This window comes from Geotrypetes seraphini, chromosome 1 (assembly GCF_902459505.1).
Source record: "Geotrypetes seraphini chromosome 1, aGeoSer1.1, whole genome shotgun sequence".
Lineage (NCBI taxonomy): Eukaryota > Metazoa > Chordata > Amphibia > Gymnophiona > Dermophiidae > Geotrypetes > Geotrypetes seraphini.
Genome location: NC_047084.1, coordinates 245,482,940 through 245,498,659, shown reverse-complemented (window position 1 = coordinate 245,498,659; position 15,720 = coordinate 245,482,940). Strand labels below are relative to the sequence as shown.

At 43.1% G+C, this 15,720-nt stretch overlaps 1 protein-coding gene across 2 annotated transcripts in view; it reads left to right on the top strand.

Moving 5' to 3' along the window:
- NCAPG (non-SMC condensin I complex subunit G) overlaps positions 1–15,720 on the top strand; it is a 181,067-nt gene that overhangs the window by 116,961 nt on the left and 48,386 nt on the right. For both annotated transcript variants that reach the window (XM_033948685.1, XM_033948693.1), the window contains exons 15-16: positions 2,454–2,693; positions 11,772–11,953. In XM_033948685.1, the coding sequence (XP_033804576.1) occupies positions 2,454–2,693; positions 11,772–11,953 (422 nt within the window). The remainder of the gene's footprint in view (positions 1–2,453; positions 2,694–11,771; positions 11,954–15,720) is intronic.

Sequence of the window (15,720 nt, the reverse complement as noted above, 5' to 3'; positions counted from 1 at the left end):
TTCGGGGGTTTGTGACAGGTCAGCGTTTGACAGCCATTCCTGATGTCCATCGTGCCCAGCAGTCCGCTCCCGTGGTGGCCCCCCAGGTCCATGACCTGTAAGTTCTCCACCACTTAAATTATTTATACCCTAATCTTGAAGTACCCTGTATAGTAACCCTCTATCTATACCCTGTAATCCCTTTCTCCTTCAGGAAGTCATCCAATCCCTTTTTGAAACCCAATATTGTACTCTGTCCTATCACCTCTCCTGGAAGCGCATTCCAGGTGTCCACCACCCCCTGAGTGAAGAAGAACTTCCTAGCATTAGTCTTGAATCTGTCTCCTTTCAGTTTTTCTGAATGCCCTCTTGTTTTTGATGTCGCCGCTAGTCTGAAGAATCTGTCCCTCTCCACCTTTCATGATTTTATAAGTCTCTATCATGTCCCCTCTAAGTCTCCGCTTTTCCAGGGTAAAGAGCCACAGCTTCTCTAGCCTTTCAGTATATGAAAGGTTTTCCATGCCCTTTATCATCTTTGTTGCTCTTCTCTGGACTCTCTCGAGTATCGACATATTCTTCTTAAGGTGCGGTGACCAGTATTGGACGCAGTACTCCAGATGCGGGCGCACCATCGTTCGATACAGCGGCAGGATAACTTCCTTCGTTCTGGTAGTGATACCTTTTTTGATAATGCCCAACATTCTGTTCGCCTTCTTTGAGGCCGCTGCACATTGTGCCGCTGACTTCATCTTTGTATCCACCAATACCCCCAAGTCTTTTTCTAGGTTGCCTTCCCCCAGTACCCTCCCTCCCATCGTATAGCTGTACATCGGGTTTCCTTTTCCTATGTGCAAGACTTTACATTTCTCTACATTGAAGCTCATCTGCCATCTTTTTGCCCTCTCACCCAGCTTGTTCAGATCACTTTGTAGTTCTTTGTATTCCTCAACAGTTCTGACCCAACTGGAGAGTTTTGTGTCGTCCGAATTTTATAACTTCGCACTTCGTCCCTGTTTCCAGGTCATTAATAAATATATTGAACAGTAGTGGTCCCAGCACTGACCCCTGTGGGACACCACTCGTGATCCCTTTCCAGTCAGAGTAGTGTCCCTTTACTCCTACCCTCTGCTTCCTGTCTGCCAGCCAATTTTTGACCCATCTGTGCACGTCCCCTTCCATCCCGTGGCTTCACAGCTTCTTCAGTAGGCGCTCGTGGGGTACCTTGTCGAAGGGTTTTTGGAAATCCAGATATACGATGTCTATAGGGTCACCTTTGTCCAGTTGTTCGCTAATCCCCTCAAAGAAATGCAGTAGGTTTGTTTGGCATGATCTTCCTTTACAGAAACCATGCTGGCTTGTTTTCAACAGATTATTTTTTCTATGTGCTCACTGATACTTTCCTTGATCAATGATTCGGCCATCTTCCCGGGAACTGAGGTTAAGCTCACCGGTCTGTAGTTCCCCAGGTCGCCTCTCGATCCTTTTTTGAAGATAGGTGTAACATTTGCTATCCTCCAGTCTTCAGGGATTACCCCTGTTCTCAAGGCTATGTGTAACCCAATGCCGGAGCAAGGTACCATCCCCATGAGATCCCTGAACAAAGATGACTCATCCCTGTGGGATCCCCACTTGTCTGTAGGGTATACAAGTTTCAAGTTCAAGTTTATTAAAATTTGATTGATCGCTTATTACAAGCTAAGCGATTAACAATTTATATAAAATAAGTAGGATTTTAAAAGTAAAACACCTGAAGACTCCGCGGGATTCCTGTTGCCCCCGTTCCCATGCAGCTCTCTAATTCCTTCTGTACAGGCTCATGGCCATAGGGAGATAACCCGCTTGTCCAGAATGACACACCTAACTACTGGAAAAGATATTAGCAAGATAAGAACCTAATCTCTTTTTCAATGTATGCATAAGAATTCTCAAGGATAGAGGGGAAAGGTATAGGCAGAGCAGGGTTGGGTTTAGTACATAAGCTTGTATTTTGTAATATACAGTGCATAGATAATGGTTATTATTTTCAGCATATATATATTCCTTGGAGCATGTATAAATATGTGCATCTACCTACTTGGAAGTAATTTTATAAATGCATTGATAGCCTAGGTACTCATTAAAAAATTGCCATCTGCATTTCTCCTATTGAAGCTAATTTTTTTTTTTAATGTGTGCCTAATATTCTTGTTTGTCCTATTCAGAAGATAAGGATGATAAGCAACATAAGCAATGCCTCTGCTGGGTCAGACCTAAGGTCCATCGTGCCCAGCAGTCCGCTCATGCGGCAACCCAACAGGTCCAGGACCTGTGTAGTAATCCTCTAACTATACCCGTCTATCCCTTTTTCCAGCAGGAAATTGTCCAATCATTTCTTGAACCCAATTGTGCTATAATTACTGTACCATAACTTGCTTTAATTCCATTCTACATTTTTTAGTCTTAATGTTATTACCATTCCTTTTTTCCAAACCTAGATTTCCCAAATTGATGAAGTCAAAGTTAAGATCAGCGCTTTAAAGGCTGTGTTTGACCAGTTGTTGCTGTTTGGACTAGAAACCTTCAAAGTATACAACAGCACCACTAAGAATGTTGATGTAGAAAATACAAATGAAGCAGATACTGAAGAACAGTTGTCTGAAATAAAAGAAGTTGAAGATGAAACTAGTACCGTTAATAATATCTTACAACTCCTTTCAGACTTCTTGGACAGTGAGGTAGGATATTTAATATTTTAAAATTAAAATATTTTAAAAATGTATTTCAATTCATTATAATCTTTTAATGGATAATACAACACAGTTCTTTTCAGGGTGTGGTTTTGTTTTTTTTTTTTAAATCTAGGGAACTTCTTAATATAGATTTTATTCCTAAATTCTTTTTTTTTAAATAGAGCTACACTAGAGAATTATGTGAGCTTTTATGTTTAAAGTATGAAATGTTTCCCAACAGCTGGAACTTAAAAATTCACAGAGTAGATGATAACAGCATCATTAGATCCTACCAACAAAGATCTTTTCTCTACCTGATTAAAAATAGCCTTGTCTTACATCCATCATCCTATGTTCAATGGCTTCATTTTTCTTTTCATTTATGACTGATGCCTTATTTTATTAGTATTTCACACTCAAAGTTGTCTCTTTGGCCGTTCCTTGTTGGCTTATCACACTATTAAACAATTATTTATTTATATGTTATTTACTATATGTTATTTAACATACATCTATTGTGTAACCAATTTGCTGATTGTCCAGCACCTCTTGTTGTAAACTGCCTCGAGCTATTATGGCTTTGGCGGTATATAAAAATAAAATTATTATTATTATGTTAACCTTTAACCCGTTCTGAGCTCTTTGGGGAGAACAGGATAGCAAATGAATTAAATAAATACTGGCTTTTGAGCATAACAAACTATCAACATAATTGAAGTAATCTCATCCTATATTTGATTTACTGAGACCTTTAACACCTAGTCTGATACCAACCAGCCATTAGAGGAGATTGTTGCCGTACAACTCTGGTAACATGATCAGACAAAGCCCATTCAAACATCAAAAATATCACTCATTTTCCTCTCCCCTTCTAAAACTGGATAAATGTTACATCAGGAAGTGCTAGGGATGTAAAATTCCTAGTTGTATTAAATGACTACTTTTTGGAGCAACTGGTCCAAGAACCATCAAGAGAGGGAGTTATTTTAAATCTAGTCCTTAGTGAAATGCAGGGAATGTTACGAGAGGTAACAGTGTTGGGTCTGCTAGAAACAGTGATCATAGCATCATCAAATTTGATTTATCTGACGTTAAGTCGCTAAGGAAATCTGCTATAGCAGTATTTAATTTTCAAGAGTGTGACTATGATAAAATGTGAAGACGCAGGGGATCTTTCAGGTTTGGGGGACTCCTCAAATATGCTTTTGCCAGCCATGAAAATGCAAAGATATTGTTGTTATTCCCATTCTCTAACCAGCTTGAAAGGCATAGGCCTGTATGTTATGCTTTTAATCCTCCATTCCCCTTGAGTGGAAATCCTGAAAATATTTCATTAGGCCAGTGGGTTACATAGTAACATAGTAGATGACGGCAGATAAAGACCCGAATGGTCCATCCAGTCTGCCCAACCTGATTCAATTTAAATTTTTTTTTTTTTTCTTCTTAGCTATTTCTGGGCAAGAATCCAAAGCTTTACCCGGTACTGTGCTTGGGTTCCAACTGCCGAAATCTCTGTTAAGACTTACTCCAGCCCATCTACACCCTCCCAGCCATTGAAGCCCTCCCCTGCCTATCCTCCTCCAAACGGCCATACACAGACACAGACCGTACAAGTCTGCCCAGTAACTGGCCTAGTTCAATCTTTAATATTATTTTCTGATTCTAAATCTTCTGTGTTCATCCCACGCTTCTTTGAACTCAGTCACAGTTTTACTCTCCACCACCTCTCTCGGGAGCGCATTCCAGGCATCCACCACCCTCTCCGTAAAGTAGAATTTCCTAACATTGCCCCTGAATCTACCACCCCTCAACCTCAAATTATGTCCTCTGGTTTTACCATTTTCCTTTCTCTGTAAAAGATTTTGTTCTACGTTAATACCCTTTAAGTATTTGAACGTCTGAATCATATCTCCCCTGTCTCTCCTTTCCTCTAGGGTATACATATTCAGGGCTTCCAGTCTCTCCTCATACGTCTTCTGGCGCAAGCCTCCTATCATTTTCGTCGCCCTCCTCTGGACCGCCTCAAGTCTTCTTACGTCTTTCGCCAGATACGGTCTCCAAAACTGAACACAATACTCCAAGTGGGGCCTCACCAATGACCTGTACAGGGGCATCAACACCTTCTTCCTTCTACTGACTACGCCTCTCTTTATACAGCCCAGAATCCTTCTGGCAGCAGCCACTGCCTTGTCACACTGTTTTTTCGCCTTTAGATCTTCGGACACTATCACCCCAAGGTCCCTCTCCCCGTCAGTGCATATCAGCTTCTCTCCTCCCAGCATATACGGTTCCTTCCTATTATTAATCCCCAAATGCATTACTCTGCATTTCTTTGCATTGAATTTTAGTTGCCAGGCATTAGACCATTCCTCTAACTTTTGCAGATCCTTTTTCATATTTTCCACTCCCTCTTCGGTGTCTACTCTGTTACAAATCTTGGTATCATCTGCAAAAAGGCACACTTTTCCTTCTAACCCTTCAGCAATGTCACTTACATACATATTGAACAGGATTGGCCCCAGCACCGAACCCTGAGGGACTCCGCTAGTCACCTTTCCTTCCTTCGAACGACTTCCATTAACCACCACCCTCTGGCGTCTGTCCGACAGCCAGTTTCTGACCCAGTTCACCACTTTGGGTCCTAACTTCAGCCCTTCAAGTTTGTTAAACAGCCTCCTATGAGGAACTGTATCAAAGGCTTTGCTGAAATCCAAGTAAATTACATTTAGCATATGTCCTCGATCCAGCTCTCTGGTCACCCAATCAAAAAATTCAATCAGGTTCATTTGGCACGATTTACCTTTTGTAAAGCCATGTTGCCTCGGATCCTGTAACCTATTAGATTCAAGGAAATACACTATCCTTTCTTTCAGCAACACTTCCATTATTTTTCCAACAACTGAAGTGAGGCTCACCGGCCTGTAGTTTCCTGCTTCATCCCTGTGACCACTTTTATGAATAGGGACCACATCCGCTCTCCTCCAATCCCCAGGAATCACTCCCGTCTCCAGAGATTTGTTGAACAAGTCTTTAATAGGACTCGCCAGAACCTCTTTGAGCTCCCTTAGTATCCTGGGATGGATCCCGTCTGGTCCCATCGCTTTGTCCACCTTCAGTTTTTCAAGTTGCTCATAAACACCCTCCTCCGTGAACGGCGCAGAATCTACTCCATTTTCTCGTGTAACTTTGCTAGACAATCTCGGTCCTTCTCCAGGATTTTCTTCTGTGAACACAGAACAGAAGTATTTGTTTAGCACATTTGCTTTCTCCTCATCACTCTCCATATATTTGTTCCCAGCATCTTTTAGCCTAGCAATTCCATTTTTTATCTTCCTCCTTTCACTAATATATCTGAAAAAATTTTTATCTCCCTTTTTTACATTTTTAGCCATTTGTTCTTCCGCCTGTGCCTTCGCCAAACATATCTCTCTCTTGGCTTCTTTCAGTTTCACCCTGTAGTCCTTTCTGCTCTCCTCTTCTTGGGTTTTTTTATATTTCATGAACGCCAACTCTTTCGCCTTTATTTTCTCAGCCACTAGGTTGGAGAACCATATCGGCTTCCTTTTTCTCTTGTTTTTATTGATTTTCTTCACATAAAGGTCCGTAGCCATTTTTATCGCTCCTTTCAGCTTCCACTGTCTTTCCACTTCTCTTATGTCCTCCCATCCTAACAGCTCTTTCTTCAGGTACTTTCCCATTGCATTAAAGTCCGTACGTTTGAAATCTAGGACTTTAAGTATCGTGCGGCCGCTCTCCACTTTAGCCGTTATATCAAACCAAACCGTTTGATGATCGCTACTACCCAGGTGAGCACCCACTCGAACATTAGAGATACTCTCTCCATTTGTGAGGACCAGATCCAATATCGCTTTTTCCCTTGTGGGTTCCGTCACCATTTGTCTGAGCAGAGCCTCTTGAAAGGCATCCACAATCTCCCTACTACTTTCCGATTCCGCAGACGGAACATTCCAGTCCGCATCCGGCAGGTTGAAATCTCCCAACAGCAGAACCTCCTCTTTCCTTCCAAACTTTTGGATATCCACAATCAGATCCTTATCAATTTGCTGCGATTGAGTCGGAGGTCTGTAGACTACACCCACGTAGATAGAAGTTCCATCTTCTCTTTTCAGAGCAATCCATATCGCTTCTTCCTCTCCCCAGGTCCCTTGCATTTCGGTCGCTTGGATATTGATCTTTACATAGAGAGCTACTCCTCCACCTTTATGACCATCTCTGTCCTTCCTAAAAAGATTATATCCCGGTATGTTTGCATCCCATCCATGTGATTCACTGAACCATGTCTCTGTGATAGCAACAATATCTAGATCTGCCTCTAATATCAGGGCTTGCAGATCATGAACTTTGTTGCTTAGACTGCGAGCATTTGTGGTCATCGCTTTCCAGCTATTTTTCAGCGATAATCTCCTTTTTCGTATGGATTTTTGTGTCGTTTCACTTTCCGTTGCAATACTAAGAAATGAGTTGCTGATATTGCTTATGTTGCAGCCTTTACTACTATCACATCTTTTCTTTTGCCGGGGGTGGTCTCTATAATTGTCCTTCGTACATACACCACCCCCACCTTCTAGTTTAAATGCCTAGAAAAATATTGTCTAAATTTCTCTGCAAGGTTTCTTTTTCCTGCTGTAGTAATATGTAGCCCATCAGTGCAATATAGCTTCTTGTCCTTCCATGTATTTCCCCATCCTCCTATGTACCTGAAGCCTTCTTGATGACACCAGGCTCTGAGCCATCTATTAAAGTCCTCTGTGTTTTTCACTCTTTGCTCTCCTTTTCCATATACAGGCAGTATTTCAGAAAAAGCTAAAGTCTTTACAAAAGGTTTCACGCCCTCACCAAGCTCCCGAAAAGCTTTCTGTGCTGCAAGTGTGGAGTTGTTGGCCAGGTCATTTGTTCCCAGATGGATAACAACCTCAGTGTTAAAATCCTTAGTTTCTTCCTTAATTATAGTCAGTATTTGCCTGGAACTCCTGGTAGCTGAGGATCCTGGAAGACATTTCACTATTTTGGTCTCCTCGCCCTGTGTTCCAAGGTTAATGCCTCTGATGATGGAATCCCCCAACAGTAATAGTTTTCTGTTTTTGGCTTTTTTATTTGTACTTAGGGTGCTGGCTTTTTTATTTGTACTTAGGGTGCTCTTGTTCTCTTGAGTTTCCTTCATTGGTACAAGTCCCACCTCCCTTCTGTTTTCCTGAGTATCGCAGGTTAAAACAGGTACCATATATACTCGAATATAAACTGGGATTCCCGGTTTATATTCGGGCTAGCGCCCACCTGATCCCCTCCCAGACTTTTCTGCGAAATTCGCGATAACAATTTAGAAAGCCGCTCAGCACCGAGCAGCGCCAAAATATGTTCCTGCTCAGTACCGCTCAGCAGCTGAAACTGGAACTCACAGCAGCGACCGATCGGGTTAGCAGCGGGGCAGGGGCATGGAAAGCTCGCTCCTGCCCGCTATATCTCTGGACTACCAGGGATTCCAGCGGCATAGGAGGTATGATGGACAGGGCAGAGAGGGGGGACAGGGTGGAGAGCCTGGGTGAGAGCGAGGGAGGGAAGGGGGCTGTGTGTAGTTCCTGGCAGGGAGGGAACTGGGTGCAGAGCCTGACAGAGGAGGGAGTGAAGGGGGCTGTGTGCCGTTCCTGGCAGGGAGGGAGCTGGGTGCAGGGCCTGACAGAGGAGGAAGGAAAGGGAGCTGGGTGCAGTGTCTGGCAGGGAGGGGGCTGAATGCAGAGCCTGACGGGATGGAGGGAAGGGGGCTGGGTGCAGAGCCTGACAGGACAGGGCAGGTGAATATTAAGTCGCTCGACTTATATGCAAGTCAACCATTTTTCCACCTTTTTAGGGGAAAAATGTGGATCTCGACTTATATTCGGATTGACTTATATTAGAGTACACTTCTCCCTCCCTATTCGCGGGGGTTAGGGGCAGAGCTGGCACGTGAATAGGGAAAAATCGCGAATAAATTTTGGCCTGCTCTGACACCCCCCTGGACCTTACCTGGTGGTCTAGTGGTGACGTGGGGCAGGAGCGATCTTCCTACGCTTATGCACTGTGCAGAGCCGTGCTGCTGGTGATTGTATGTGATGATCTTAAGGTGGCCAAACAGGTTGAAAAGGTGATGGCGAAAGCTAGAAGGATGCTAGGTTGCATAGGGAGAGATATGGCCAGTAGGAAAAAAGAGGTATTGATGCCTATGTTTAAGACTCTGGTGAGACCTCATTTAGAATATTGTGTACAATTCTGGAGGCCGCACCTTCAAAAAGATATAAAAAGGATGGAGTTGGTCCAGAGGAAGGCGTCTAACATGTGTGGTCTTCGTGATAAGGCGTATGGGGATGGACTTAAAGATTTAATCTGTATACTTTGGAGGAAAGGCAGGAGAGGGGAGATATGATAGTCGTTTAAATACCTACATAATATAAATGTGCATGAGTCGAGTCTTTTTCATTTGATAAGAAACTCTGCAATGAGAGGGTATGGGATGAAGTTAAAAGGTGATAGGCTCCGGAGTAATCTGATGAAATACTTTATTAAGGAAAGGGTGGTAGATGCGTGGAACAGTCTCCTGGAAGAGGTGGCGGAAACAGAGACTGTCTGAATTCAAGAGGGCCTGGGATAGGCACATGGGATCTCTCAGAGAGAGAAAGAGATGATAGTTACTGTGGATGGGCAGACTAGAGGGGCCATTTGGCCTTTATCTGCTGTCATGTTTCCATGTTTCTATGATCAACATCCATCTCAACAGTCTCTCATAGTAAAATAGTAGATAATGGCAGATAAAGACCCGAATGGTCCATCCAGTCTTCCCAACCTGATTCAATTTAAATTTTTTAAATTTTAAATTTTTCTTCTTAGCTATTTCTGAGCAAGAATCCAACGCTCTAACCAGTACTATGCTTGGGTTCCAACTGCTGAAGTCTCTGTAAAATCTCACTTCAGCCCATCTACACCCTCCTAGCCTTTGAAGCCCTCCCCAGCCCATCCTCAACTAAAAGGCCATATACAGACACATACCATGTCTCTGCTTATTATACTCCAGTTGATAAATTTACAACTTCCAAAACCCTATGAATTTTCAGCTAATGAAAGAGCTACTTCATGTAAAACCACCACAAACATTTGTTTTCGCTTTGGGCTCCACCTGTGCTTTTGCCCTATAAATTTGTGCTTTATCATTTGTGCTTTATTAGGAAGCCTATTTTATAAAAGCATATAGGTGTAATGTTATATTTATAAAAATAGGTGATCCCCTTGGACTTCACATTATTATAAAAACAAGCCTTATATGGCCAAAAGTTATCCATATTAGTGCCTGAGAAATAAAACCCCCTCGTGTCCAGTATCCTGTGTAAGTGCTTTTGAATATGAAAGGGAAGTAAGAGAGGCAAATGATCTGCAATAAATCAGGGATAGAACAAAGAGTAGATCAAACGAGTATATGGAGCAAAAAAAAAAAAAAAAGTAAGGTAACAAGTGCTTGACGTGGACATATTTCGCCCAAGGGCTATGTCCATAGACAAAACTAGGGAGGAAAAACAGACAGCAAGCTTCTCTCTAGTCAGTGTAACAGCTTATCAAACAATCCAGAGTATTTAAACACAAATACACTTCTCATTGGTACAAAAATTCAGCAGCAGTAGTCCTGCTGCAATATTCCTTAAACCACTTCTTGGAAGGAGTACTGCTACTAGATTTTTGTACCAGTGAGGAGTGTATTCTTTGTGTTTAGATACTCTGGATTGTTTAGTAAGCTGTTACACTACTAGAGCATGGATGTCAAAGTCCCTCCTCGAGGGCCGCAATCCAGTCGGGTTTTCAGGATTTCCCCAATGAATATGCATGAGATCTATTTGCATACACTGCTTTCATTGTATGCTAATAGATCTCGTGCATATTCATTGGTGAAATCCTGAAAACCTGACTGGATTGCGGCCCTCAAGGAGGGACTTTGACACTCCCGGACTAGAAAGAAGCTTGCTGTCTGTTTTTCCTCTCTAGTTTTACCTCTGATGCAGCCCTCGGGCGAAACAGTGCTTTTGAATATTACCCCTCAAATTTAAATTGAAACAGCATTGCTATGAATATTACTATTTTTGAGTAATTTTTAAATCATGTATTAATGTTCTATCAGAGTTAGCAGTAGTTTTATGTGATGGCAAATAACTGAAGATTACAATTGTCAAAACTAACATTAAAGCAGAAAATTTTCTGACTTCACATCATTTACTACCAAATTATTGGTTGTGTAGTGTGTTACACCAGTGTTTCTCAACTCGGTGTACCCCGACATCCGATTCACCCCGCAGGACCGCTCGCACTCGCACCCCCACCCCGAAGGACCGCTCGCACCCCCACAGCCTCCCCACTCCCCCCATCATGGAGAAGCTCCTACCGTTGTCCTGCTGCTTCCTCTGCCGGCGGTCCTGGCCCTTCTGTGAGCCCTATGCCTGCGCTGCTTCCTCTTCCGGCGGTCCCGCCCTTTCTCTGACGTCAGAGAAAGGGCGGGACCTCCGGAAGAGGAAGTAGCGCAGGCGCAGGGCTCACAGAAGGGCCGAGACCGCTGGCAGAGGAAGCAGCAGGACAATGGTAGGAGCTTCTACATGATGGGGGGGTGGGGATGCGAGCGGTCCTTCGGGGTGGAGGTGCGAGTGCGAGCGGTCCTTCGGGGGGGTGAATCGGACGTCGGGGGGGCATCAGGCTTTCAGGGTGGGGACAGGACTTCAAGGAGGAGAGGAGAGTCGGGCGGCGATGGGAGAGTCGGGGCGGCATGCGCGGTATACGCGTGTGTGCGCTATAGTAAAATTTTTTAACATAAATTTCTGTTCCCCGTGCGCTATACCCGTGCGCGTTTTACACGGGTGCGCGGTACATGAGTGAAAATACGGTACTCCTGGGTCAAGTCGAGAAACACTGTTACACCTAGCTTATACCTGCTATCAAATGTCATGAGGATAATTAAAAGTTTAGTTTCACAAAGGATATTTGAGTTTTTAGAAAATGACTGTGTAGGATGTATTTGTGGATTTATGGTTGCTATATATTTTTAATATTTTCTTTTAGGTTTCTGAACTGAGGACAGAGGCAGCAGAAGGCCTGGCCAAGCTTATGTTTTCTGGTAGACTAATCAGCCCCAAGCTGCTTTCTCGCCTTGTTTTGCTGTGGTACAATCCTGTGACAGAAGAAGATACTCGACTCAGGCATTGTTTAGGGGTTTTCTTCCCTATCTTTGCTTATGCAGATAGGTATAATCTATTTTAATTGGAAAACAAAACTTCCCTTTAATGCCTTTTTGTGTTTTAGGGCAAATCAGAATCCAGATAAGTTGATCAGTTGGATTGCAGACATGCTGTATAAATAATCCAGAGAGACTGGAGTGTGGTGGATGATCTCATTACTTCAAAGCTTTTCAGACATGTTTTTGTGATGCCATAGCTCAGGGGTGTCCAACCTGCGGCCCAAGGGCTGCATGCGGCTCCCGTTAAGTATTTTGTGCATCCCTGGTTGAGGGCAATGCAGTGTTTTCCTCTGCTGCCCCTGGGTGTTTACTGCCTTGCCGGTTCCCTCCTCTGCCTTGCTGCAGCGTTTGTGCGGCCCCAGAAACATTTTTTTCAGCCAATGCGGCCCAGGGAAGCCAAAAGGTTGGACACCCCTGCCATAGCCGTTCAAGTTTTTAGGCTATCCACAATAAATATGCATGAGAGCAAGCTCCATAAACTAGAGATCTCATGCATACTTACTGTGAATACCATGAAAATCTGACTAACCAGCTTCACCAGGACACATTTGAGGAGTCTGGTTTTACGGTTTCTTTTCTGCAGCTGCCAAATGCTGTATTGCAATTGTTTCTCTAGTTATGCTGCTAGAGAGGCTGTGTTTCTGGTGATTTGATAGGGAACCAAGGGACTTTAAAAAAAATCCACAATGTGAAATACCTACCTTAAATGGAAGTGGGAAGAAGAGAGTTTAAAAGTAATGTTGAACACTACAGTGTTGAGTAAGTTTGTGAACCACTTAGGATGATATATATTTTAACTTGGTCTGTATTCAAAACATAATTAGATCCTAATCTAAACTCTGGTAAGAGCCAAAGATAACCCTATTGAATAAATAGGCCATTGAGCCCTTTGACTTTATATCGGCAGTTTTTCCATTGATGTCCAAATAACCTAGTGGCTTCAAATGGTGCAGTCAATGAAATAGGACCATTTCAGACACAGACTTGCACAGCTAGTGTGTACAGTGCCTAGTACCTGACCATTGAGAGTTTTCATGCACACTCTGCTCACGTATGCAGAAGAAGTTGCTTAAAATCAGAAAACTGCAGTTTGAAAAACTTTAACTTCAGGAACATTAAGCATGACTGGAGTCCCTGACCCTCAACCATGTTAAACTCCAGCTTCGACACCGACTGCACCAACGACTCATTCCAATTTGTCTTCAGTACTACCGAAATCAGGGGGAGCCTCTTAAATGAGCTAAGAAGCACAAACATGCCTTCCCTACCAGGCATGCATCAGCATCATCTCGGGTATCTACTCCATTGACACACTCTCGAACATTGACACATCAATGACTGATCACCGTCGTTACAGTTGGTGTCTCAGAGGTGCGCCTTGACACTGATGTCCCCAACGCCTTTGCACTCAACTCAACAAGCACCTATTGTACCATTGTTAACATCAGTACTGGTGCCATTGCTGCAAGAGCAGCTTTGAGTGCTGCTACAGCAAGAACTGGCTGGGTTACTGCAGTCACACTCTGTGCAACCTCTTGGCCTCAGCCCATTCCAAGCATCAACCATGTAGTCCTTCAAGGCATTGATCTTGGACACCTTGACTTTGAGCTTCCATGCATGTGTCATAGAGGGAGTTGAGCACATCAACTTCTCCTCAATCTTTTTGCTGGAGAAAGTCATCAAAATTTCTGCACTGCAAGGTACCCTATATTCAGGTTTTTTTTTTCCCTACATATCTTATCTATCTTGTCGAAGCTACACAATTTAGCCATTGGATGAGTTATACAAAATCAGATGGGCTTAATGTGCTTCCATTTGCGTTAGTCATCTGGCTTATCAGATTCAGCATGTTAGCCCTATTTTGCAGCTCAGGAAGTAATACAGCAGAAGAACTTTGGTAACCAGTGATCATTCAGATCTGAGTAAAGATGCCCATTTGCACAAACCACCTGAGTTGCACAGTTCTTGCAACCTAATTTGTTGTAATTTGCTACAGTCTCCTGGATTGCATGATGACACTATCCACCAATTTCAACAGTTGTATCAACTATTTGTGTTGCACATTTGCTCCAAACTCCTGTGTGACGCATTTCTAGTGACTACCTCTTTTGTTTGGCTAGAGCACTTATCTGGGTTGTTCTCTAAGAATGACCACCTTTATTGCTTTTCCGTAATAGTTATGTAGCCTTTTGAAAACATCTTTCTAGGTTGCTTTCCTGCTACCACCACTTCTAGGTGGCATGACTGTTCCATCAGTCTGTAAAGCATACCTGATGAGCTTCCTGTATACCGTTGAAGCAGTGCCTTTCTGTTTGACTCAGTTGTAGAAGCCAAATAACATGTAACAACCACTCTCCACTCAAACAAAATTAACGAGTGCCAAACCCCTAATTGAGATGAAAGAATCTAAGAATAGCCTTAATGGTCCAGCTAGCCCAATATCCCATCTTCACGGAGGCTCTGCCTATTGACGGTCAGGGCTGCCTTAGGCCATCAATGGATCATTAAATTTCAATGGACTGCTGAAGTGTTCATAGCATTAAGAATTCAGAGAGCTCAAACTGCTGCTCAAATTCTAATGGTGTTACACAGGATGTATCATGTAAAGGATATAAAGAAATTACAAACAAAAAGAAACCACACTTTTTTGTGGGCAAGCTATACAATTTTTTTCCAGCTGTGACTAGAGTCACTTAAAATCATTGGAAATAACTTGTACTTTTGAAATTCAAAGTTTTGACTCTGGAAGCTTCTTTTATCTTTGTTTTCCATGTAGATGCCTTGTTCACTATAAGAATAAGAAACATATTTTTTTATCCTTTTTAGCTGGAGAACTTTATATTAGAGCAAGAAAAAGTTACAATCTAGGGGGTTATAGAATATTTAGGCTTTAGAGTTTTTCACCATTTTTTTTGGTATTGGAAATTCTGCGAGACAGGTACAAACTTGAGTTTTATCGGCCTCTTCCAGAAATTTTCTGGACTTTCCAGTGGGACGCTCAGACATAGTGACTAAGGTCAAAGCCATTGTCCATAGATTGCTGGACATAGTGGCCATAGAGTCCGTCCCAGAGTCTGACTTTATCTTCAGCTGCTGCTCGATATACTTCATCGTGCCAAAAAAGCTCTGAAGACTGGAGACCAATCCTGGACCTCAAAGCAGTCAATGTGGCTTTCAAAGTTCCCTGTTTCAGAATGGAAATGGTGTGATTGGTGATTGCCTCAGTAGCATCAAGGAAATTTCTGGTCTCTCTGGCTTTGATGAAGACCTGTCTTCATAATCCCCATTTTTCTGGAGCACAGAAGGTACTTGAGGTTCCACATCTTGCAATGGCATTTCCAGTTTGCGTTCTTGCGTTTCAGACTTTTACTAAGGTGATAGTGGTGGTGGCAGCCCATCTACAGAAACTTGGGATCCAAGTCCATCCATATCTGGATAATGGCTCATCAGAGCCCAGTTGGAATCTGAGGGGCACCTAGCAGTGCACCAGGTCGTCCAGTTGCTTCAGAGACTAGGCTGGGTGGTCAACTTTCGGAAGAGTCACCTTGTTCCAATAGAAGACCTGGAATACCTTATTTCATCATGGGGATGAACAAAGTGTTTCTTCTCAAGTCATGCCAGGAGAAGCTTTGGCAGTTGATAAGTGCCTTTCTGGACTTTCAGGCCCAGACAGCATGGCAATACCTGCAAGTTCTGGGGTGCATGGTCGCGACCATCAATGTAGTTCCTGGGGTAAGGGTGCACTTGTGCCCGCTGCAAGACAAGCTTATTCCC